We start from the raw sequence: 24,418 nt of genomic DNA on the forward strand, positions 1-24,418 counted from the left end.
ACTTTGCATCTTTAATGATGCATAATTTAATGATGGCATACTTATATGTAATAAGTGCTTAATTATTGGTTTTGTATTCCATCTGTTAGAATTCTCACAGGTCATCCTAAAGCTTTTAATCTTGTTCTTTTCCTTTTCTCCTTCATTAATTTACACAGAAGAATTGCCTCTGGACACCAGGTGCTCTACTTTAACCAAAGCATATTGTGTTCCCTTGACTGCTATTAAGGGATCTTTTTTTCTCACTCAGCATCAGGTTTTTAGAAGTTGGTTAGCTTGGCCGAGGACCTTTGAGTGCTCTTAGCATAAGTAAGTTTAATTAGCAGTTAAGTTCCCATAAAATACATTATTGGTAAACTAGGCCTTCACATCTAAAAAAAGTCATGGAATATTTGTCAGAAATGATTAGAGTCTAAGAAATTGTTCATACAGCCCAGTTTCTACCAGTTACGTTTAAATTTCCAACATCCTTACCCCACATTTTAGACTATGCTCTACATTTTATTTTACTGTGAAGAATTGTATGGGAAACATGTAAAGTAGTAGCACTCAGTAACAGATGTCAAAACTAATCTGGATCTGGATCAGTTTAATTTTTTTTGCAGTTATTAGTGCGAAAAGTTCATAAGGGAAAGGGAGACAGACATTGAAGGAGGAGATATTAAAGAACTAGGTTTACAATTTGATGTAGTGGGACAAGTTCAGTACCCATTGCTTCTTTTCTAGGTCTGCATGTGGAAATGCCTTGAAATACTACCTTTTTTAAAAAGGGCATTTTTCATATTTGTTATGAGTACATTTTAGCAATTATTAGTTGTTCTGTGCTATGTACTAGATAGTATGCTATGGGCTGCATGTTTAGAAATAAATATAGCACCTCCCCTTACCCTCAGAGAGCAGAGTTTAGGCAGGGAGACAGGTAAGCATGTCTTCCCTAGTTCTAGGCTAGCTGTGGATCAGTTGCTTTAGTGGCGATATAGTCCTTTGAGCCTCTCATGGGGGCTCAGGAAAGAAGCAGATGAAGTTGGAAAGAAAATGTGAAAAGCCAGTGTCCACTTCTAAATTATCAGTCTTTAGTTTTCTGGCATCAGTGCATTCTTAGAGTTTGAGGAATTCATCAAAGTTCAAGGGTTCCAATATCCTAGGCACTATTTTAAGTTCTGGAAAAAGAGAGAGCAGCGAATACCTCAAAGCAAATCCTGACGATCAAGGAGTTTATGTTGTGATAGGGTGACATATCAAAACATAAGGTGGCATTGTGAAAAGAAGGAATAGCAAAAAAGCAAGTTTCTAGTCCTGGTAAACTTGCTTTGACAGCTCCCGCCAGAATGTTAGATGTTCTTTTGTTTTAGAGGACATAAACATATCAAAGATATTGTTCCCCACAGGAGGACTTCACTTTGTATGGTCTGTAAACTAACAATGTTGCTTTGTGTTTTATATTTTTATTTTATTACAGTTGTGTGTGCATGTGCATGCGTGCCTGCGTGTGTGTGTGTGTGTGTGTGTGTGTGTGTGTGTGTGTGTGTGTGTGTCTGTGTGTGTGTGTGTGTGTGTGTCTGTGTGTATGATGTGTGAATTCAGGTAGGAATACACACATAGTGCAGTGTGTATGTGGAGGTAAAATGACAACTACAACTTGCAAAGGTTGATTTTCTCCTTCCACCTACTATGGGTTCCCCAGGGCCCAACTCAGGTCACCAGACTTGTATGGCTAGTCCCTTTCCCTGCAAGGCCACTTCACTTGCCTCATGCTTTATGTTTTAAATGGTTAAAGAGAAAATTGTTCAAAGACACATGGAAATTACATGAATTTCATTGTCTACAAAGGATATTTTGTTGAATGCAGCTATGTCTTTTTTTAAAAATTCTTATTTTGTGTCTCCTCTGTACTGTAGCAAAAAAGTAATTCTGATTTAGGCTATCCTGGCCTATATAGAGAATTCAAGGCTAATCTGGGATACACAGGCCCTGTCTCAAAAACTTAAACCAAACCAAATCAAACTGAAACAAAATAACAAACCCAGAAAAGAATAAAAAGAAAGACTATTTAGTGAGCAAAGCCTAGAACACTTACTACCTTGCACTGACATATTACAAAAAAGCTTTGTAACCTTAGGACTGATGCAGTGGTTTAAACTTTTTGGTTTTTCTTCCTCACTTGGGAAATAGTATATATAAAATTAAATTTGTGTGTATGAATTCATTTGTGAGTATATATGTATATATATTTCTGCAAGTAACCTCGACATGTCTGATATTAAACTATGAGTATATGTACATATGCTAATGTTATGTTCCTTATAAGATGAAGGCGTAGTCAAGATTGAGAAAACCTTAAATGAATGAGATTTCCCCAATGAATTTCTTTCTTCAGACAAAAGCCTTTGCTTTTATGATTGTTTTTATTGGGTGCTGACAGTGAGCCCATGCTTTTTATGTCTTGCTTTAAAACAGGCAACAATTAGACTACTTTTCTCTAAAGTTCATTTTATCTTGGTATTTGGCTATATCAAGTCATAGTCAAAGCCAAAAGCTGACAAAGAAGCCCAAGTTCAGGGCTGAAGAGATGGCTCAGTGCTTAAGAGCACAGGGTGCTCTTCCTGAGGTTTTGGTTTTAAATCCTAGCACATACTTGATAGTTTACAACCATCTGTAACTCCCATCTGAGGGAACCTCACATCCTCATCTGATGTCTGAAGGCACCAGGCAAACGTGGTACACGGACATATACACATCAAAACACTCACATGCATAAAACACAGAAAACAAAAAGCAAGTTCAAATGGAACAAGTAAGTAGTTAGCAAAAACTTACTCAGGGCATTGATTTTTATCAATCCAGTCCATTCGTCAAGCTTCACCAGGACAAATAAATTCCAGACGACAACCAGCTGTGCAATGAGTAGGGCATGGCATATTAATGGGTCCGAGTGCATGTCAATGAAGGAGTCTTTAATGCTATTAGAGACATAGACTCTTTCAATTTTCTCTTCTATGTAATTCATATATAGATCCCCATCCTCACGGCTGTCTACTCCAGACAGTATCTAGCCCTAAGAAGAAAGAATTAACAGTGATTTCAGCAGAAGACTGATATAGAAGTTGGGTCAGCCAATATGTGTCATTCCACATGAAGTTCTTTGAAAAGCAGTTACTTTTTTTTTTTCGGTTGTTTTTCTTTTCTTTCTTTTTTATGATTTTTTAAAAATTTTATAATTTAATTTAATTTTACATATCAGCCATGGATTCCCTTGTTCTCCCCCCTCCCGCCCCCCCTCACCTTCCCCCCAGCCCACCCCCTATTCCCACCTCCTCCAGGGCAAAGCCTCCCCCGTGGACTGAGATCAACCTGGTAGACTCAGTCCAGGCAGGTCCAGTTCCCTCCTCCCAGGCCGAGCCAAGCGATCCTGCATAAGCCCCAGGTTCCAAACAGCCAACTCATGCAATGAGCACAGGACCCGGTCCCACTGGCTGGATGCCTCCCAAACAGTCCAAGCTAATCAACTTTCTAATTAGACTCTATCGTGAATTCTGATTGATCTTAATAATAAAAACCTGGAGTCAGATATCGGAATAAATGCTTGAAGATTAGAGAGGTAAAGGAGCCAGCCTCTAGAGAGACTTCTTACCTCTATGGAGTCCTCAGACCACAGGGGGACTCCTATCTCTGCCTGCCTTATATTACTGTCTCCACATTCCTAGTGCTGGGATTAAAAGTGTGAGCCTCTACCGTCTGACTCTGTTTCTCTATTAGACTGGATCAATCTCATGTAGCCCAGGTTACCCTTGAATTTAAATTAAAAGAGAAATGCCTAAATTATGCTTTAAAAAACTTTATGTTGCAATAACCTGAGATGTGTTTATAGGGAGAAAATATATTATTTCTTTTTAAAATGTATTTTCAAGTATTCATACAAGTACAGATTGTATGATTAGCTTTTTTGCCCTCTTCATATTCTCCTAGCTTCCCCTTTATTAACCCTCCCAACTTAAATTAGTCCTTTTTTCCCCCAAGACAACTTCACATCTATTTTCATGTAATACACATACATGATTTTACATATTTATATAAAATCTCAGAACCACAAGTGAGGGGAAACATACATTGGTCATTCTGATACTAGCTTATATTGTTTAGTATGGTTAGTGAGAAAATATTTTCATGTCTGCTTCCTACCTCATTTCAAAATCATGTAAATATTTTACTGTATTTTTTTATGTATTTTTGAGATAGTTTCACTCTATAGCCGAGACTAGTTGGGAACTCATCAGGTACCCGAGGCTGGCCTTGAACTTGTGATCCTCCTTCTGCAGCTTCTAGAGTGCGAGATTTATAGGTGTGAGATATCACCCTGGCTGGCTTGATTTTTTTTATTTTATTGTCTTTTTATTTTTATTTTTTAAATAAAAGCTGACTTCTTTATTTGTGTAGCACCCTGTGCACTTTGGATTAAAATACTTCCTGCAATGACTGTTGGAGTTTTCCACATGTAAGTGTGTTCAGGAATTCTTCCTACTTGTGTTTCTTTTTTTTTTTCTGAAAGCATCATATTAACTACAGCTTTTATTTTGGCAATATGTTTTCCCTGTGAAATTGTTCTCTTAGTGACCCCAAGAAAAGTGGTGTATATGTGTGTGTGTGTGTATTGAAACAACTATAAGCTATTTTACAAAACAGCTGTATAGTGAACTGTCCCACACTTGAGTTACTTTCCTAATACCTATATTGGTATGTTTTTTTTGTTTGTTTGTTTTGACAGTGTTTTCTGTCTTCTGAAAGTATTTGATGACAAGGAAGGCATTTTATTTTTTTAGTTTTGCATTTATTATTTCAGCTGCTTTTACCAAATGTTTCCAAGCTGCTGTGAGGCCTTTTGTTTCTTGCTATTAAAGAAAATTCAAAAGAGGCACATAAACATGTTCCATTAAGTTATTACACTATCACTAAGGTACAGGATTTAGATCATGTGATTCTAATTATTGCTGAGAAAATTGAAGATGCTTCCTTCATGCTCTGGCTGCTAGGATTTTAATGGCCTGTTAATTTGAGGTGGACTTTTACTACCCTTGCCTAATATTTTAAAGTATAATATGCACATAAAGTGAAGGTCATCATCATGATTGATATGTAACTGTATTTCAAATGATTACTTTAATCATTTCTGTCTTATGGAGACAGCTCATTAGAGTTAGATTTTTGTTATTTTTACTATGTGATAATGGATAAAAGACTCAGAATTACGAATAAGAGATATAGCAGTCCCCTATCTTCTTACTCCCGTGTGCTTGCATTATTGATATTATCCTATTATCTTCAATCTGTTGTCTTCATAGCAGTCACTTAGAGTTGTGTTTCCATTTTCTCAGGGCTTATTTGGTTGAAAGTAGATAAAATAATCAGTAAATATACCTAACATTAACTGTAGTGTGTTGTAGTATGCTGAACATGAATAAATATGCGTTGTGAATATCTCACTGCTCCTTTAAACCACTTCATGTACCATTCAAACCTATGGATCCAAAGAGGAATCTAGTGTATATTCTCTGTTAAGTACTAGTAAATCTTTTCTTTAATTTTTTGAATGACTGCCATTTTTCAACCCTAGTGGATCCTTTATGTAATCTGTCTACTCTAGAAACATTGCTTGAAGATTGTACTCATAATTAACAATTCAGCAGTGAAAATACTAGGTTTTTTTATGTAATACATGATCTCGGGTGTAGGCCTCTAACAGGACCTTGAAAAAAGAAATAGATGAGGAAGTTGTGTATCAAACTTATTAATATTCCCGTAATATTATGCTTTGCCTTTGCCTTTAGCCTCATTCTATATTCAGATGTACTATTTTTCCACTTTACCCATTTGATTTTGTTTTTCTACCTGACCTCTTATATGTTATGTGGCTACAGTGTATATAGTTTAATAGAGCTACACAAATCTTTTGAAAACTTAAGGCAGTTGATAAATGCCAGGTTAACTGGCCACTGGTTAAATTACATAAAAAACTCTGATATTTTCATTTGATTTTAAGAAGCAAATATTTTATTCTTTTTTTGTTCAAAGAAGCTAGAATTTTGGAATAAAAAATAAAGTTTTGGGGATAGGCATGTATACCTGAGAGATTGAAGCAGAAGCATTAGGAGTTCTAGGCTAGCCTGAGCTACACAGCAAAATCCTGTATCGATAAAACAGAATACAACCAAGCTCAAACTTACCTACCACCCAAACAACCTTGGAAATTATTTGTTTAAATAACATTATAAAATTCTACTAATTTTAAAACACAAAGCATTAAAATAATTATACTCATTGTTGATACTAGTGTATTTTAGGTACTAGGGTGCCATTAATTAATTTTCCATAAAGATTCATATTTCTCTAGCCTAAGATTTGGAGGTAGAGGAAAGAGAGAAAACCAGAGAGGAATGAGAAAGAATGAATGAGAGATTAAATGAAGTAATATTCAGCTGATGTAACTTTTAACCTTCTCATCTGACTGTACTTTTATATAGTTCCTTCTTCATCACTTTAGTGTTACATGTTTGGGATTACAGGTGTAGGCCAGTGTTATAGCACGTGCTGCATATGTATGAAGTTCAAGCCCCATCACCAAAATAAATAAATAATCAAATAAACAAACAAATAAATGAAATAAAAGCAAAACAATAAAAATTCAAACAATATTTGATGAAGTAAAGGAATGTGTCTAGAGAGAGATAACTGTATGAGATGTGAAAACAGAAAAGAGATGATATTTACAAATATGGTGTAATTGAAAACTATTCTAAGTGATCAGTTATGTAGACTTCAACATCATTTTTAACACTGCATTCCTCATATATTGTGGACATATTAAACAAACATGAAATATGCTTAAAACTTGCTTTGTGTTTTGACTATCAAAGAACTCTGTGTTCAGAAGTAGTTTCATATTCAATTATGTTGTTTAGAGTTAATATTGAGTTATGAGTATTGCTCTATTTAGTTTTATTATTGTATTATAAAGCTGGAGTTAATGATTTGGAGGTATCAGCTGCATAATTAGTACTATGTTTTTTATTTATATAAGAATCAAATGAGTCATTATAGACTCTTCTGTTCATATGAATGCTACCCATTCCTAACCAATGTAGGCAGCCATTTCATAAGTGAAAAAAATGCTGATGATTCTGAGACAACTTACAATATTTAAAGAAAAGTTCTCAAATATCACACAGGCTCAAAAAAAAAAAATTCAGTAAGTGCTTACTTCCAGGATCTTGGCTGTGATTGCTGAGATAAGTAAGTTCCTGCCTTCAATTACCTTAGAGTTTTATGGTGATAGTTCGATGACAAAGTGTTAATTATAAATAAAATTAGTATAGAAGAACAGGATGAAGGTTCCCATTTCAAAGTGGGGCGTTGTAAGAACTGGCCAGATATGGATTAAGTGGGAAGCAGCAGCTCACAGAGGGAGAAGTGGCAGAGGGAGCAGCATCATATGAAAAATTGTGGGAAGTATGAAATTATATAGTACGTGTAACAGTCACTGCCAACCTAGTATAAAGGGTTAAGCAAAAAAAGGTTGCGCAATGCGGGTGGGAATTGATAGCCTTAGAGGGAGATATCATTCTCTGCGTAATGGTTAATGTACACCAGGCTTGATATGTATGATCATACTCAATCTTGACAGCATTCTCTGAGGTATATAATCTTATATTCCTCTTATCGTCTTGCCTGTTTTCTAACAACGCCATTCTTCTTTGATTGCCTGACCACTGTAGTATATGCCATTAAAAATCAAATGGAGGTACTAATGTAGAAATATCACTGGAAGGAGAGATGGCACTACTACCCTTTCATGCTATATTGGGAAGTTTACAAATCCATAATATGCTGACAATTGCACAGTTGATTGCACTTGGGAGGTGTAGATTCATTGTAACTATTTTATATCAGACAGGAATTTCATCAGAATGTTTTGAGGCAGTACAGAAATAGTCCAACATGTGTGGAGAGAACATAGGAATTTTGATAAAAACAAGTACAATATGAGGCTATGGAATGATGTGCTTAGCCAGTGACACCATAAAATCCAAGGTCGGATGAATAGATGTATGTTATTTCAAGATGAAGGAGAAGCCTCAGAATATTTTAGAGTGGTAGAGATAGAGTCTAAGTGATGTCACCTGAACATAAATTGAAGCTGATATGTATATTTTAGCCTGAAAAAAATGCAGACTTCTTCAAGAAACATTTGCATGCTTCTTAAATTAATTTCCTTTGATCCAGCTATCATTTCTTTAGTTTGACAGTTAACAGTATTCACTTGAAATGCTTCATTATCTCACGTTTTTTGATAGTAAGAATACCTGTTCTATATTTTTAAAAGTTGATTAAGTATTAAGAAATACTAGTTTGTTCTTCAACCAAGAGGGTTGCAGCAATAGACTCCAGATGGCAATATAGGAATTGCTTGTAGAGCCACATAGTGAAATATAGTCTGATTAAGGAGCTGTTGCCACTCCAGAACCAATTGGTCTGTCTAAGTAAAAAATGTGTGGCTGCTGCCATCAGCTCCCTATCTACGTCATCTCTGTTGCCACCCACGCCAGCAAGATGGATGGCCTGTTCATGGCCTATTTCTTCACATAGTTTATTTCTGAGTCTATACCTTTTATAAATGCATTTCATTGATGAAGACTAAGCCACAAGTCTGTACTGAAATTATATATAAGGGAAGTAGACAAATGCATTTTATATGGAGTCATTTTTTTAAAGTGAAATTGACAATGTGAAGATGCATTAAAATGTAGAAGGCATGTCTAAATGTTATTGGGCAGCCAAAAATGACAGATGACCACTGGGAATCTTTTAACTGGTCTTCTGGCTGTTAGATTTTTTCTCATCCTTTTTAACTCAAATCCAGGCTAAATCTTTGCTGACCTTACCATCTGTTCTATGTTTTCAAAGGATCTTATACATGCCTCCATTATAATTACTTGTACCTATTAGATCATGAATAGTTATGTTTGTTTAGTCAACAAACATACATAACATTTACTAAGGATCAGGAATTGCTTCATAAATAGTAGTATTTAATTTGAGTGTAAAAGCAGTTTCTCAGGTTTTCAGTGTTAATAGCCAAGCACAGTTCCTTGTGTGTAGTATATGCCTAATAAATAATGATTCCAATTTTAAAAGTAAAGAAGACATAAAAAAATTACTGCCTTTCGACTTTAATATAGTTTTTAAAATATTTCTGTATATATTTCATATCCAGCTTTATAAGGAAAACATTAACAAAAATTAAATTGCACACAAATGGGGAGGTAATGAGTCAGTTGTCTGCTAGCTACAATAATAGTAGTAGGGGATGTAGATATAACCAACCGTCTTATTAAATAAGAAACACAGAGCCGATTCAGAGAAGAAAGCCAAGAGGTCAGAGTTAAGAGCCTCACCCTTCCTGCTTCAGCGATCCTCTTCAGCCAAGAGAGCTCTCCGAAAGGGGCCTACTTCCTGTGTGTATGTCTTTATATACTCTAGCTGTTCTGCCTTCTCATTGGTTGTAAACCCAAACACGTGATTGCCTTGTCACTGCCTGTATGTACCGCCCTCCAGGTCCTTAAAGGCCTGCGCCACCGCCGCCACGCACTTGCTGTGGCTCTAATAGCTCTGACCCCCAGGCAACTTTATTTATTAACATACAATTAAAATCACATTTCAGTACAAGTAAAATACCACCACAAGGGGATATTTTATAAGAGTAAATTGTTTATAGGAACAGTGTAGGGATAAGAAGTGGCAGAGGGGGAATAACATGATCAAAGTGTATTATATGCATGTGTGATGTTTCATAATGAAGCACTTGTGTGGTTGATACAAGGTAATTCAAAACATAGTTTTTGTTGTCATACACACACAGACATAGACACACACAGTCAGCTAGATTTTCTCTTTTTTTCCTTTTTCATATATAGCAACTTTCTGCGAACTTTTCTTTGGTGATTATGTCTCCTGTTAAATTTGTCTATCACATTTGGTTTCTTGAGTGTCAGTGGTCCTTGGGAAGCATGGACCAAAGAGTAATTTGTGTGTGTGTGTGTGTGTGTCTGTACTATTGAGATAAATGAATGGCTTTGCTAGGAGTGTATAATGCATATCTATAGTTTTTAAATATTTTTTCTTGTCACTGCTTAGCTAGGTAGAAATATAGATCATGAATACATGTGAAATATACACAAAGTTATGGTATCTCAAGTGTTAAATAATAGTGAACTATCCAAAAACTATTTGATGTTAGATATTAATTGCATTAATCACTTTTGAAGCACTTAAGCAGTAATTTATCCATCCTCACAGCAAATGTTCTTTCTAACAGGAGGATATGAACCTTAATGAAGAAAAGAAGGCTCCTTTACGAAACAAGGATTTTGCCACCAAGCGTGAGATGGTTGTTCAGTATATTTCTGCCACTGCAAAATCTGTAAGTAGGGACACTTCCCAGGCACTAACAGAATCAGCTTAGCTGTTTCCTTAAAAGTTAACAAACACGCCTTTAATCCCAGCACTCGGGAGGCAGAGCCAGGCGGATCTCTGTGAGTTCGAGGCCAGCCTGGGCTACCAAGTGAGTTCCAGGAAAGGCGCAAAGCTACACAGAGAAACCCTGTCTCGAAAAACCAAAAAAAAAAAAAAAAAAAAAAAAAAAGTTAACAAACCTCATCTCTTTAAACTCTTGCCTCAGTGCACTCATATTGCCAGTTAAGGAAATGATATATGTACACTTTTATATATTTTGCATATACCTCTCAGTACTGAACTGTTCATTAGACATGAAAGATCCATTATTATAAATAAGAGATCAATATGGAAATCTCTTGACAGAATTCAGTGAACTTGAGGGCAGAGGTTTTATGCAGTCACTAAAAATTGGCAGTGTTTTGCTGGTATTCTACCTACTATACAGATTGCTACATAAAATTTTCCGGTTTTGAGGGAGAAAATGCCAACAGCACAGCCACCTTTAATTAAGTTTACATTGAAGCATGTAATTTTTAGGAATGTTTTTCTTATTTTGCTTTGTCGTTTTGAGTGCAAATTGTGCAAGCTGCCTCATAATTGATGTGGTAAAGTTCACTTTAATATAAAGGAAAGCACACACCAGGAACTTTAATCAAATCTGTATGAATTTCAAAACCTAAACATGTTTCATTGAAAGAATTTATTGTCAACAAGAACAACTTAACTGCTTTAATAAAATTGATTTTTTTCTTGATACCCTTCTAAGGCTCTTTGAAAAGTAGCCTTCAGATTTTGAATTTTTTTTTGTAGGAAAAAAATGTATTTTTGATAAGACAAAATATATCTCTTGTATTTCTGAAAAGAATTTTACATATCCAGATTTCATAAGATCACTATGCATATTTGTATATATATGTGTGTTCATACATACACATACATAATTTTTATGTAGGTATGTGAATATATTATATATCTGTATTTGTACACTTGTATTTAAAACAAAGTATTTTCGTTTAAATTATTGACCACTGAAGAAAATGTCCTTCACTGTAAAAGTATATTCTAACATTATTTGGCTATGTCATTCATACTTTTTAGTACACTGCTTCCAGTAGCAACTACTGGATTTTGTAATTGTATTGATTCTATATTGTACTTTAGGCAAGCTAAATCTGAATGCTCAACTATTTAAATATAATGCATTGCAGCTCTGCCAGAGCAGAGCAACAACATGTTTTTTAATTTGGTTCTGGTATCCAAGGGCAGAAATATGTTTCAAGTGATAAGTGAAATTTGCCATGAGCATCGTTTTCAATAGAATTAGGTGATGCATAGGGTTTTTACTTTGAAATTCTGATGAATCTCTTCTCATTTTTGCACTCAAGTTATTGTTCCCAGTAAAATGCTTTAGGAAATGCAGGGCACATATTCAGTGTTGTTTTTGTAATGCTTAAAGGCAAGCATACTAGCAAATCTATATAACTAGATCTGAGTACAAAGTAGAGATAATATATGACTAATCATGTGGTGTTTTAATGATGGAATTTGTTAGCTTCTTTGGCTCATTTGTTGGTGGTGTTTGGGTAAGTGGGACTGACTATAATGAAGATTATATGACGTTCTCATTCCTTGACCTTTGGATAATTACTTACTATCTATGCACAGCATATTTTAATTTATGTTCATACGGTGTTCTCTTCAACCTGCCAAAGAAATGCACACCTTTAATTCTTATGCTCATTTTTGTATTGAAATGAAAAACAGTTGGCTGAGGCTCCAGCTTAGCATGAAGTGCACCTGCATAACCTATTAAGGCTCTGGATTCCATCTAGAACTGGAGAGAGAATGGGAGGAGGAGGTACAGAAAGGTGGAGCAAGGGAAGAGGCTAGATAGGAGCTTATTTTAACTGCTTTATTCAAATGATAGAAATGAGTATTTTTTATAAGACATGAAATTTTCCATTTTAAGTAGCCACAAAATTAGTCCTACTGACTGGATGGCCCTTATTTTTCTCATTCAGCATACTTGTTAGCTCTTCTTCTTTCACAAGAGTTCCAAGATTTATTTTTTTGCTATTATTTTTCATGGGCCAAATATTTTGATGGATGAGAGCCTGTTGACAAGCAATGTTTTGAAGCTTTCTCACCTTGGAGAGACATTAATTAGTACTGTTTTCTCTCATTAAAACTATGAAAATTGTGTATGTATTTTTCCCTTTCAAAGATAAGAGGGATGTCATTCAATGAATAACAACATTCAATATGAAACAATGCTTTTACCTGTTCATCATTATAACAGTCAATTTTGTACCAATTATCACTGAATGTGTGGCTCTTGGCTTGTATGGAGCTTAGGTTCCTGCCCTGCTGTCTAGCTTTCATTAGGTGTTAAATATGCTTTGCCTGCCTTGTATATTTTTACTCTTTTTCATTATATTCATATACTCATTAAAGATGTTTCCTCATTTAATGCAGATATGATGAAACCTATCATGTTATAAAAAAGGCTTTGTAGGTAATCAAAGATCTCATCTAAAAGGAGAACCAGTGTTAAAGTGCAAAAATGTTCCATAGTTGCATGTAAAATATAGGATTATAGTTAAATTTTACTGTAAAAATTTGTTTTCTCTTTAACTAACTGCATTGTTCTTTTATGTGGAATTTTAACAGTTGAAAAGTGAGCTCAGTGAGGAATAGCCATGTTCCTGGGAAAGGCCATTAAAAAATAATGAAGCAACATACAGACATGTGTCAGAACCTGTTTCTAAAACAAAAAGTTTGGTGTTGCATCATTAATTTTATTACAATTAGTATTGGATAAGAGGGTATTAAGGAAACCACAAGTTGATGTTGTAAAACTATTGTTTGCTCATCCCCACACACTTAAAGTGAAGTCCTATAATAGAGACTTGTGTGTACAAAAGTAATAGTAGATTGAGTAACTCAGTGTTGAGTGAACTTTAAATAGGTATGTGGAGAACCTAATGTGTTTTTATTACTCTTGGAGCCAAATGCTTGTTATTGTAGGAGGTGTGGTTCTAGGCCTGACCTGAGGGAGTTGGCCTGTATGAATTCTTTAGTTACAAATAACAAAGAAGATTGTATAGTTTCAAAGTGCCATTGCAGAACTGGAAAACAAGCTGTTGGTATTGTTAAAGCTGTCCTACTGATCCATAATCCAGAAAGAGGCACACTGTGCTAGTGATTGAGAGAAGATATTGCATACACCTAACAGTATATGTGGACATTCATGAGGAAACATTATTCACCAGAGCCCTAACATTAGTGAACTGCATATCATTGTTATTACGACAATGTGAAGAAAGCAGTTTACTTCTAAATTTACATACAACCTTTGAAATTGAGATTTTAGAACTCAGATTATACTTTTGACAACATGTGAGGCATTGAGAGTTATAATTGTTCCCCCAAACCCCTTCAATAGTACATAACCCAAAATAGTTAGATCAATTATATCTACAATTTTATAGACTTAACCAGTAAAACAAGTAGTTGAAAGTTGTAGTATACATGTCAATATGCATGTATTTATTATGGCTTTGTTGTTGCCATTATCAGATAATTTTTCCTCAGGTCCTTTTCATCTATGGGTTGGATAATGTGAAACAGTGGAGCCTAGATATGACCAAAGTATTTTCTCCTTGCTTCTCTTCACTAATCAATCTAATATATTTCTGCATGTGCTTTAGCTAAATGAAATAATTTTGTAATCTGAATGAATCATTAAAACAGGCCTTCAGGCCGGGCGGTGGTGGCGCACGCCTTTAATCCCAGCACTCGGGAGGCAGAGCCAGGCGGATCTCTGTGAGTTCGAGGCCAGCCTGGTCTCCAAAGCGAGTTCCAGGAAAGGCGCAAAGCTACACAGAGAAACCCTGTCTCAAAAAACCAAAAAAAAAAAAAAAAAAAAAACAGGCCTTCAGTGGGCCACATTTTAGTTGTTTTACTCACTATGAACCTGTCTTAATTGTTAGCACAAGCTCTCATTCTTTCTTCTTGGTCTCATGTCTGTACTAAAGAAACAAGGGACAAATATAACCTCTGTCTTCTTTGGTGGGAGGAAATAATTTAGGTCAATAGCATATCTTTCATTTCAGAGGACTGTTAGTGGCACCAAAGAAGCTTTCATTCATCTAAATAATCACTGCTTGTAAACAGTGTGTTGAATGAATTTTTAAGGAACTTGCTTCTCTATTTGGAGACTTGTGGATTCCTCTGAAATCATTTGCTTGGAAGCCACCATTATCATTTTATATCTTTTAATATCTTACTCAGTTGAGGATACTTGGCTTTCAATTAAATTTGATGTTTGTTTTAAAATCACTAGCTGAAAAATACAACGCATATTAATAATAACTGTTGTCACATGAATAGTTTTGAATGGTGAATTAGCTCTTTTTGGTACACTGCTTGATAATCAAGTGTGGTAATCTGATAACAGTGATTTGACTTACATTTGGATTTTGGCATAAGATTATGTTTATGTTAAGAGGTTCCTCTTGTTTTCCTAAACACAATCCTGCCTGTCAGAAATTGTCTCATCTCTTGAAATTTCTGAACTGTTTCCTCCATATTAATATGTGCATTTTTATAGATAAAGTGCATTGTTTGTTCTCACATCATATAGAAAACACTGATTTCATACTTGGAACAGTAGGATGACCTACAAAAGAACAATAATGACAAATTTGTCCTGTAATTTAAAAGTATAAGTTAAAATGATATTGTGCATTTAAAATGTATAACAATATTAAATATTCAGCTTTCAACTAAAGTTCATTTCTGAACTTGATGCATGACTTTAAATGCAACATTTATATTTTAAGATAACTTATTCTGACCTTAACACTATATTTGCCATAGCTAGGAAAGAAAACAAGAGCAGTATTTAGGGGAAAAAATATATATATACTGATAATTTCTTTGAGGGACTGTGAATAGGGAAAATATCTGAGTATATATTACAGTTACATTTTATATTTAGATTGTAATGCATGAAAAACCCATTAGAGTACAGAATTTTAAAAATTCCAAATCATCATGATCGTTTCTCCCTTTGTGTAGACTATACATTTTGAAATGGCACACATTAATATTGGTATTTTGTTTTCACCTCAAGATCTAAAGCATTAAATGTGTTACTAGAGTAGGCCAGTGACTAATTTACTAAACACTTAACTTCTGTCAAAGCTTCTGATTACTAATATTATTGCTGTTTGTTTTTTTTCACACCATAACCATTCTTCGTTGACCACTGCATGCAGATAGTTGGAAGTAAAGTTACGGTAAGTACAAAAGATGTGTTTTACCCTTAGTACTAAATTTGTGTTTCAGAAATTTGTGAGTTTTGCATGCAATAATTAATGTTTGGTTTTTTTGTTTCTTGTATATTTTTCCAAAGTGTTAAGGTGAATATTGAGATCAAGTGACTAAAATTTAGCTAGGTTAAGTACTTTCCTATAGTTTTAGAACTAGAATATGCCTGTGTTTTCTTGGAGTTTTTTCTTCTTCTGTTTTTTCCCTTGGAGAATCATATGTCTGCCATTTTAGATGACTTGGGTGAAACTGTGTGCTGTATGTCAGTTTCTCAGGATCAGTGTGTGTGTGTGTGTGTGTGTGTGTGTGTGTGTGTGTGTGTGTGTGTGTGTATTCCTAAAGTATTGGTCTTCTCTTTACACAAATTTTTATTATACTGTCTTACTTTGATTTTGGTGTCATTGATGTGTGTGTGTGTGTGTGTGTGTGTGTGTGTGTGTGTGTGTGTGCCTGTGCCTGTGCCTGTGCATGTGCATGCATATCAACCCATGCTATGCGGTTTGGAGGCCTGAAGACCTGGTTTTGTTGTATGGTATATATTGGCTCTGACCTTTGGTGAGTAATTTTTCCCTGGACATCAGATATTAAGTAGATAAGTTAAAATTATCAGCTTATGTTTTAATGTTCATTTTGGTGCTACCATTTAAAGATTTTATACTTACGGTATTGCAGTTTCTAATATACCTATGTAACAAGCTGGACATTACCTACATTGTATTTCAGAGCTATTTGTAATTACTTTGTCTCTTCAGTGTATATCATTTATATGGAGAATAGAGTATGAAGCATCTTTTAAATCACAGAAAAATTATGTATTTAGCATAGTGGATGTGTTTAATATTAACTTTGCCTTTCAAAATTCCTTACTTACTCCCTTTTTTCCTCCCTCTACATGGGAGATGTTACATGTGGTTACCAGGAACATGTTACTGTCCTCTGTAAAAGCCTCAAAAGGCTCCCAATTTCCCTTTATAATCTCATCTCTACTTCCTTAAAATGTATTTATGTGTGTGTGTATGTATATATGTGCCATGGCACATGTATAGAGGTCAGAGGACAACTCCCACAGTCAGTTTTCTCCTTCCACCATCTGGATTTAACTCAGGTTGTCAGACCACTGAGCCATCTCTCTGATCTTATGCCTGCTTTTAAAAACGTCAACTTTAGCTGTGTTCCTGTCTTTATTCTGACAGGAATTTTTAATAGTTCCTAAAGACATTTTTCTTGAATCCTTCTAAATCAAGCATATACTAACTTTTAACTAGAACACTCTTTACTTCTTTGGTGGCCCAGAAAGTACCTAAGTATCCATCTTGATTAATTTCATGTTGCAGGAAGAAGCTGTCCCATGTGAGTCCTTCCATCTCCCTAGCACTATGTTTTTAACATTTTAGAATAAAGCTCTCACTTGTCTTCTTTTGCCACTCAACAAAACTGTCTTTGTAGCTTGCATTGACCTACAAAGAGAGTAAACTATAGGAATCCCTTCTACAGGAACTGAAGGTTTAATTTAAAGTTGGGGTAGGAGGGATGCATTATGGATGTTTTGTCCTTATTTTACTTTTTGTTTTTGTAGCTACAGAGAGATATAAACATACAGTACATAAAATCACCCCAGTTAAAAGACAGCTTCAAAGGACTTATGTGTCATGGGCTCATTAATTTTCAAAAGATGGGAGGACTGTTTTTGCTGGTAAAATAGGCAGGTAGAAATTTCATAGAGGTGCTATAGACAGTCGAATTCTCAAATAATAAATTTAACTATTGTAGTTACTTAGGTTTTACCATTAGTTTAAAAATGAGTGCTGGAAGAGCCAGAATGGGATTGGAAAGACGGAATATACAATGAAGTAGGTCTGCATGGCCTTTGCACTTTTGTTTCTCTACTACTGATTGCAAGCCGAAATAAGAACATTTGAGGCCCTGCTGCTGATTTTCTTTTTACTATTGCTGTTGCTTTTCATTTTTCATATTTATAAAGTTTCCTTTAAAAAGAAAACCTGAAAGCTGCGGGTTATTGGGACATAGCTACAGCTTCATCCCCAGGTCATACTGATTCTGGCCTTGTGAATAGTCTGCCTATACTCACTCTGCAGCTTTTGCATGAAGCGATTCTTAACTGTGATCCCCAAACCACCACCCATTTCCACCTCATAACTTACCTGAATTCCTGCAGCTTTCTTTTACACATGTTGTTCCTTTCTATTTGGTAGTTCCTATTACTTCATATATTTCCTAAGGATTTTTTAAAAATGACATTCCTATTTTATTTTATAGTAATTTACATATTTGAACAGTAGTCTCTATCATTGTTTGGGTTAGTCTTTCTGTGTCCACAGGACACATTCTATATTTTGTAGAAGTCATATATTCATAACCAAGAGGGTTGAGTTTCAGACTGTGTTGCATAGGGCCTGTAAGATCTTGAGTAATTTGCAGACCATATATGAGCCTCAGACTTCCCATTGTGAAATGAAAATACTAAGTTCAGAATAGGTTTCAGTGGACTATTTATATTTAATATATTCAAAATATAAATAAACACTTCAATCATATGTCCAGTTTATCCTTTTATTAACAATAATATTTATGTAAGCATGATTTGAAAAATATAAAGCCTAGCAATTCCATTGTAAACTGAAATTAAGACCATGAAGTATCTTTTTTTTCTAAGTATAGTATGCTGTTTGTAGGTTTAAAAGTAGAAATGCAATTATTTCTGGATCAAGAATGGTGGGAAGGCTGGGCAAGTGGCGCACACCTGTAATCCCAGCACTCGGGAGGCAGAGGCAGGCGGATCTCTGTGACTTTCATGACACTCTGATATACAGAGTGATTTTCAGGACATCCAGGACTGTTGTATAGTGAAACCCTGTCTCAGAAAACAAAACTAAAAAAAGGTGTGAAGGATTTTGTTTAATGTTGGAAGAAGGCGTTGCCTCTTTATTGGAAGCCGTGTGTTATTTGGTGTGGGTTATTGCTGGGCTTTGAGAAGAAAGTAAACAGCAGCATCAATATCAACAAAAATAGAAACCTCCTATATGCTCTCAAGTTAATACTGACACGTTTATTTTAAAGAGTCACTAAAAGAGTTAAAGATTTTCTATAGATTCTGTCTATAAAGTGAAACTGATAAAATGTCTTCCATTACCTATATGAAAGTTGAAGAGAATTTGGAGTCAGATAGAGGTAGAACTGAATGATGACTTTTTGGGGGTTTCTAGTTCTAAATAGGTATAGTAGAACTTTGTGAACCAGAATAGTTTTTATTGTTTAGTAACACATCACATAAAACAGATTTAGAAAACATTTAAAATGATTGATTTGATTTCATTGTAAGCCAGGAATAGTTTATCCATACTTATAAAAGTAAGCATTCTGGTATAGGGATAAAAAGGAACAATTGACCTGCTTATACATTATACTTTAAAAAATATAAATATAATGATCAGACCTTACAGGGTTAAGCATAAGTCAATTTAATATAGTAAATAGTTCAGGGCCTAGGGCAGCAACAGGAGTTTTAGGGGTGTTTGTTTTACCTATGGAAAGAACAGAATTTAAATAACTGACTTTTGACCAGTCATGGTGGTGAAGGTATTCAATTTCAGAACATATGAGGCACAGGCAGGTGAATCTCTGAGTTCAAGGCCAGCATGGTCTACATATTGAGCCAGAGCTACATAAGAAGATCCTATATCAGAAGAAAAAATAAATGCCTAATTTAGCATGCGTTCATTTTCTCTAACCATGTAGAGACAGGGTCTCATGTATCCAAGGCTAGCCTAGTACTCCTCATCCTTCTTCAATGACCTCTCACATATTGCCATTACAAGCATACCCTGACACACCCAATTCCTTCTTTTTTTTGAACCCAGAGTTATTAAGTACCTGTTATATGCTAGGCAATATTCTTGGTATTATTACTGGAGCCCCTGACCATAATGCCTGACTTTGCATTCTAATACACATCCATATTCAAAAAAAGGACATAAAATACATGAAAGTGGAAAAATGAATTTCCTTTCCTGTTTATGCTAAAATTGGTGGGAGAGAGCCAGTCTCATTCTGTCTCCACCTTTTCCATAGCAGTGTTATAACTTAGAGAAAAGATAAAACAAAAGCCTGGAAATGAGCATATAGACCTTGACCTTCAGGCTCCATTTAGGGAACTGGCAGGTTAGTCTTTCTGGTGAATGGACCATTTCCACTCTTCCTTGGCAGGACCTGTAGAAAGCTGGAGCTGAGAACCACAATTTAAATACACAGGTCCTAATTTCTAGGATTCCTTGTAGTGTTAGCATGATAAAGTATACAAGTTGTCCTCATAGAGCTAACGTTTTAGTTGGGAAAACAGAGAGTAAGACACATATCAAATATTATGACAGGTCTTGTCAAGTGCTATGGAGGAAGAAACGAAAAAAAAAGAGCAAGATGAGAAAGCACAGTGATCGGGGGTGTACTCTTTTAAACAGGCAAGCTATGTGAACAAGTGAGAATTCAGTGAAAATGGAGAGAGCCATGCAGATATCTAGGAAAGAGCTTTGCAGCCAGAGACCATGTCAAGTGAAAAGCTGAGGCAGGAACATGCATGGAATGTTTTAGGAATAGAAAGGAGGGTGTGGTGGGTAGGTAGCATGGAATGGGCAAAGGACAGGAAGGGATATTTAATAACCAATGCCAAGAGCTAGTTACAATGGCTGAAAATACATTTAAACATAGCTAGCAGTTCCCAAACTTGGAAAGGTAAGCTGAGGTCATTTTAGGAGAGCTGTGTGAAAGACTTGTCAGCTGAATAGTCACTTGGGAGCCCTGCACATTTTTAAGGCTTAGAATGACAGAATCAGAGGTTTCTGCTGGGGAGGACTCAACAGCAGTAGACATTGGAGAGGTTAAAGACTGAGGACAGAGAGCTCAAGCAAGTGGTTTCTGCAGTAGTATCATGATTCTGAACTGGAGTGTGGTTAGTAGGAACTAAATGGAGGGTATAGAGGAGAGAGTAAGGAAGACTGGATGTGAACTATATCAGCCTCAGCAAATGAATATAAAGGGAAGAAGAGATGTGTGCCTCAGTAATGACTGAAATTTCAAGTGTGGCTGATTAAAATGACCCAAGCATTCATATAGAAGTCAAGTGCAAGACCAAGTTTGGAGTCCAAGATGATGAGTTCAGTTACATACGTAAATCAAGAAGAAATTGCTAAGATCACAAAAGCAGAAGTAAAGTCTGACCATGCAAGGACATTTCTTTAGTTTTATAGCATTAGCAGAGTGATTTTAATAATGGGGCTCATTGTTGCAGATTCCTGGTTTTACTATTTAAAATATATTTTCTATAACTTGCTAATGAGAATAAATCAGTTATCATTTGAATATCTCTCACTACTCATAACTGAAGCCCAACTATCCTTACTAAGTCATGAGCACTGTGTGTACATCTTAGTGACTCGGTGGCTTAGCATAGAAAACAGCAACACATATTTCATAGTCTGGAGTATTGTCTTTCAGATAGGCAATCTGAAATGATTAGAAACTCCTACTTTTTACCTTTTGTAATCTTTCTAAATAATCTCAGTCTAAAGGACAAGCTCATCATAGCAAGCTCAATACAAGTGTTACTTTTACCCTTAATCGAATGTGAGATTGTCTTCACTAATTGAGTGATTTACAGGGTTTTGTTCCAAAAGAGAGCCTGATAGGTTTCTAGGATCAGGATGATAAGGAAAGTAATGCAAAGTAGTCATAGGCATTCAAGGCCAAGCCTGCACCATAGTTTGAGACCCTGTCAAGAGAGCGAGAGAGACATTGAGATTGAGACTGAATGATTGCTTTATGGCCAGTTTCTAAGTTCAAAATGTTCTTGCTGTGTACCTGACTGTAAACCATCTATTACTAGCAGTATCCATAAAATACCACTAAGCATGGCAGTATGTTTTTGTGAGCTATTAAGCTGTTATTCTATTATTAAATTGAATTTTTATTAGTTAACAGTATAATGCCATAATGATTGCTTCATGTTGATATTATACCTGTGTCATACCAATTATTTTAATATATCCTGTGAAGAAAGATTAAAACTTACTTTTCTATTTTTCCCCCTTTCTATAATTGGGTAGTCCAGAAGGGGGAGACAAAACATTGATTATTGGAGTTTGAAGTAGTTGTTTCATGATGGTAAAACATTGCTTTTTCATACTCCAAGTTGATTGTGTTTTTCTAACAGATTTAGACATTGTAGAATAGTTGCTACTGTAAAAGATTTAGTTTTGATGGTGGTAACAATCTTATTAAAAGTCTAAATTCAATCAGAATAAAAATAATCAATGCTGTTATTTTTAACTATAAAGTAGAAAAACTCATTTGTTAGTAAGATGAAAAGAAGACCCGAGACTATTGAATGGTGGCATATAATAAGTGATCTTTTAAAGAACTGCACAAACACTATTAAAGTACTCATTTTAGTCTTCACTAATTTCACATTCATTACTGCAATGACTAGCTACTTTCTGCTTTTCTAATGCTTTAACAGTATGCAAGCTGCCTTGTGTATTAGACTTGTTTTGGATAAGGATATAGAGGGTCTGAGCACTTGGCTCAGTGATAAAGCATTTGCCTAGCTGATTTACAAAAACAAAACAACAAAACCCAAAATATCAAGACAAGGCTATCTACATGTATTTTGAAAGATTATTTATTGCTTAAATCTATTGAAACCATTTCAAGTGTATTCTTATCATGGAGGAGCTACTGCATCCTAAGGGATAAAATCCTTCTCAGCAAGTGTTTTGTGGGCCCAAATGATTGAGCAAGAATGATCTTTGTGGTTTTGGAGTAGTCATTTGCAAATTGACAACATTAATGCACGTAAACTGATGTTACTATGCAACTTCAATGGGAGGAAAAAGTGCAAAATTACTGCTGCATTAGGGACCAAAAATGCACACTAGAAACAATTCCATTTCTATCATTGGCCCGTAATTTTTGAAGCCATTTTTTTTCTATGCTGAAAGAGATGAATTATTGTCCCTTTGAGTTTTATAGCATCCATGTTCACCTATCTTATGCGCTCTTGCTTTTTATAATTTATTTCAATTAAACATTAGCTTTGTTTAATTAATATTTAATTAAAATGCTTATAAGCTCTCAGAGGGCAAGGACCATGTCTTAGTATACCTTAGACATTTTCAAATACACTAGACTGTAACAGCAATAAAATAATTAATATCTCTCTGTTTAGTCACTACATTCTTATAACTCCATTGAAGTTGAACTGCATATGAACTGAAACCAGAAGACTGCTAGTTATTTTATAATGCCTCTCAAAAACAGTCCTCATTCTTTGGAGATGAAGTTCAGCATCATGAAAGTCTTTTTTTCCCCTTAGAATAAAAATAAAAAATTTAACTAGCTATCTTCTTGATAACTTTTCTGCTACACTGAGGAAAGTTGCTCATTATCACCCATGAACTCTCCTAGGATACTTACAGGCTTAAATGGCCATTCAGCTTCTTCTAATTCAAGTTCTAGTTCTCCTGTTAGAGCTGTTATTTTTTTTACTGTTGTTTCTTTTCCTTTCTTCCTTTCTTCCTTCCTTCCTTCCTTCCTTCCTTCCTTCCTTCCTTCCTTCCTTCCTTCCTTTCTTTCTTTCTTTCTTTCTTTCTTTCTTTCTTTCTTTCTTTTTTGGTAGGGTTGCAGTCTATAGATTGGGGCCTTAGAATTACTTAGAATTAGAAGTACTTAGAATTAAGTACTCCTTTATAACCCACCCTGTCTCAATGTTCTTTTTCTTATTTTACTCAGGGTGTAGATGTGTCTATGCAAGTGCTCTCTTTCCTCAGTTTAGATGTGGGTGAAGAATATTGAGAGGAGTCCACCCTCACTCTTGTCCTATTATCCAGCATTCTCTGAAAATAGCTCATCACATCAGCTGGAGGCATCCTGATTGTTCCCTTCGAATTTTTCTGCGATTGTGTTTGCTCACAGAATGTTTTACATAGTGAACATACTTACAGGAAACCTACCATACCAAACGAATGCTTAATGCAAAAATTATAACACTTGAACAAAGGGATGTCTAATTATTTTATTTCTGTTATAGCCTAGAGTATTTAAATTATGTCTAATGCATACTAAGACATGGTTTTTGTCTTCTCAGAGTTTATAAGCATCTTGTTTAAATATTACAAATTAAACAAAGTTGATGTTTAATGGAACAAATTATAGCTCTTAGACTTTGAAGACCTGTTGTCAGTGATTTACTTTTTAATGCCTGAATGACTTGGGGTAAAGGGCTAACCTTTCTTTAGCCCACATCTCTCTATATATTTTGCTATACTGATGGAGTTTTGAAACACTTGTAAACTGTCAAACATGTTCCATATTAAGCCATTACAGTAATAACCAGTTAAAGAGATAATTCTTATGGTAGTTCCTAATACATATTTCAAAAGAAATGTGTTGAACTACAAGTGCTAGCTAATAATGCATTTATGCATTTGTTTCATTACTTAGTGTCTTCTTTAGAAGCCAATTATGCTTCTATCCTTTGTAAAATCTCACATTTTTGACATTGCTCTTT

At 35.1% G+C, this 24,418-nt stretch overlaps 1 protein-coding gene across 3 annotated transcripts in view; it reads left to right on the top strand.

Moving 5' to 3' along the window:
* Diaph2 (diaphanous related formin 2) overlaps window positions 1-24,418 on the top strand; it is a 765,516-nt gene that overhangs the window by 62,080 nt on the left and 679,018 nt on the right. For 2 of the 3 annotated variants that reach the window (XM_052735290.1, XM_052735306.1), the window contains 2 exons: window positions 10,367-10,471; window positions 15,789-15,809. In XM_052735290.1, coding sequence (XP_052591250.1) covers window positions 10,367-10,471; window positions 15,789-15,809 — 126 coding nt within the window. The remainder of the gene's footprint in view (window positions 1-10,366; window positions 10,472-15,788; window positions 15,810-24,418) is intronic. The other variant, XM_052735298.1, reaches the window with a different exon arrangement.

Source organism: Peromyscus californicus, unplaced genomic scaffold, assembly GCF_007827085.1.
Source record: "Peromyscus californicus insignis strain IS unplaced genomic scaffold, ASM782708v3 Scaffold_10__1_contigs__length_136768540, whole genome shotgun sequence".
NCBI lineage: Eukaryota > Metazoa > Chordata > Mammalia > Rodentia > Cricetidae > Peromyscus > Peromyscus californicus.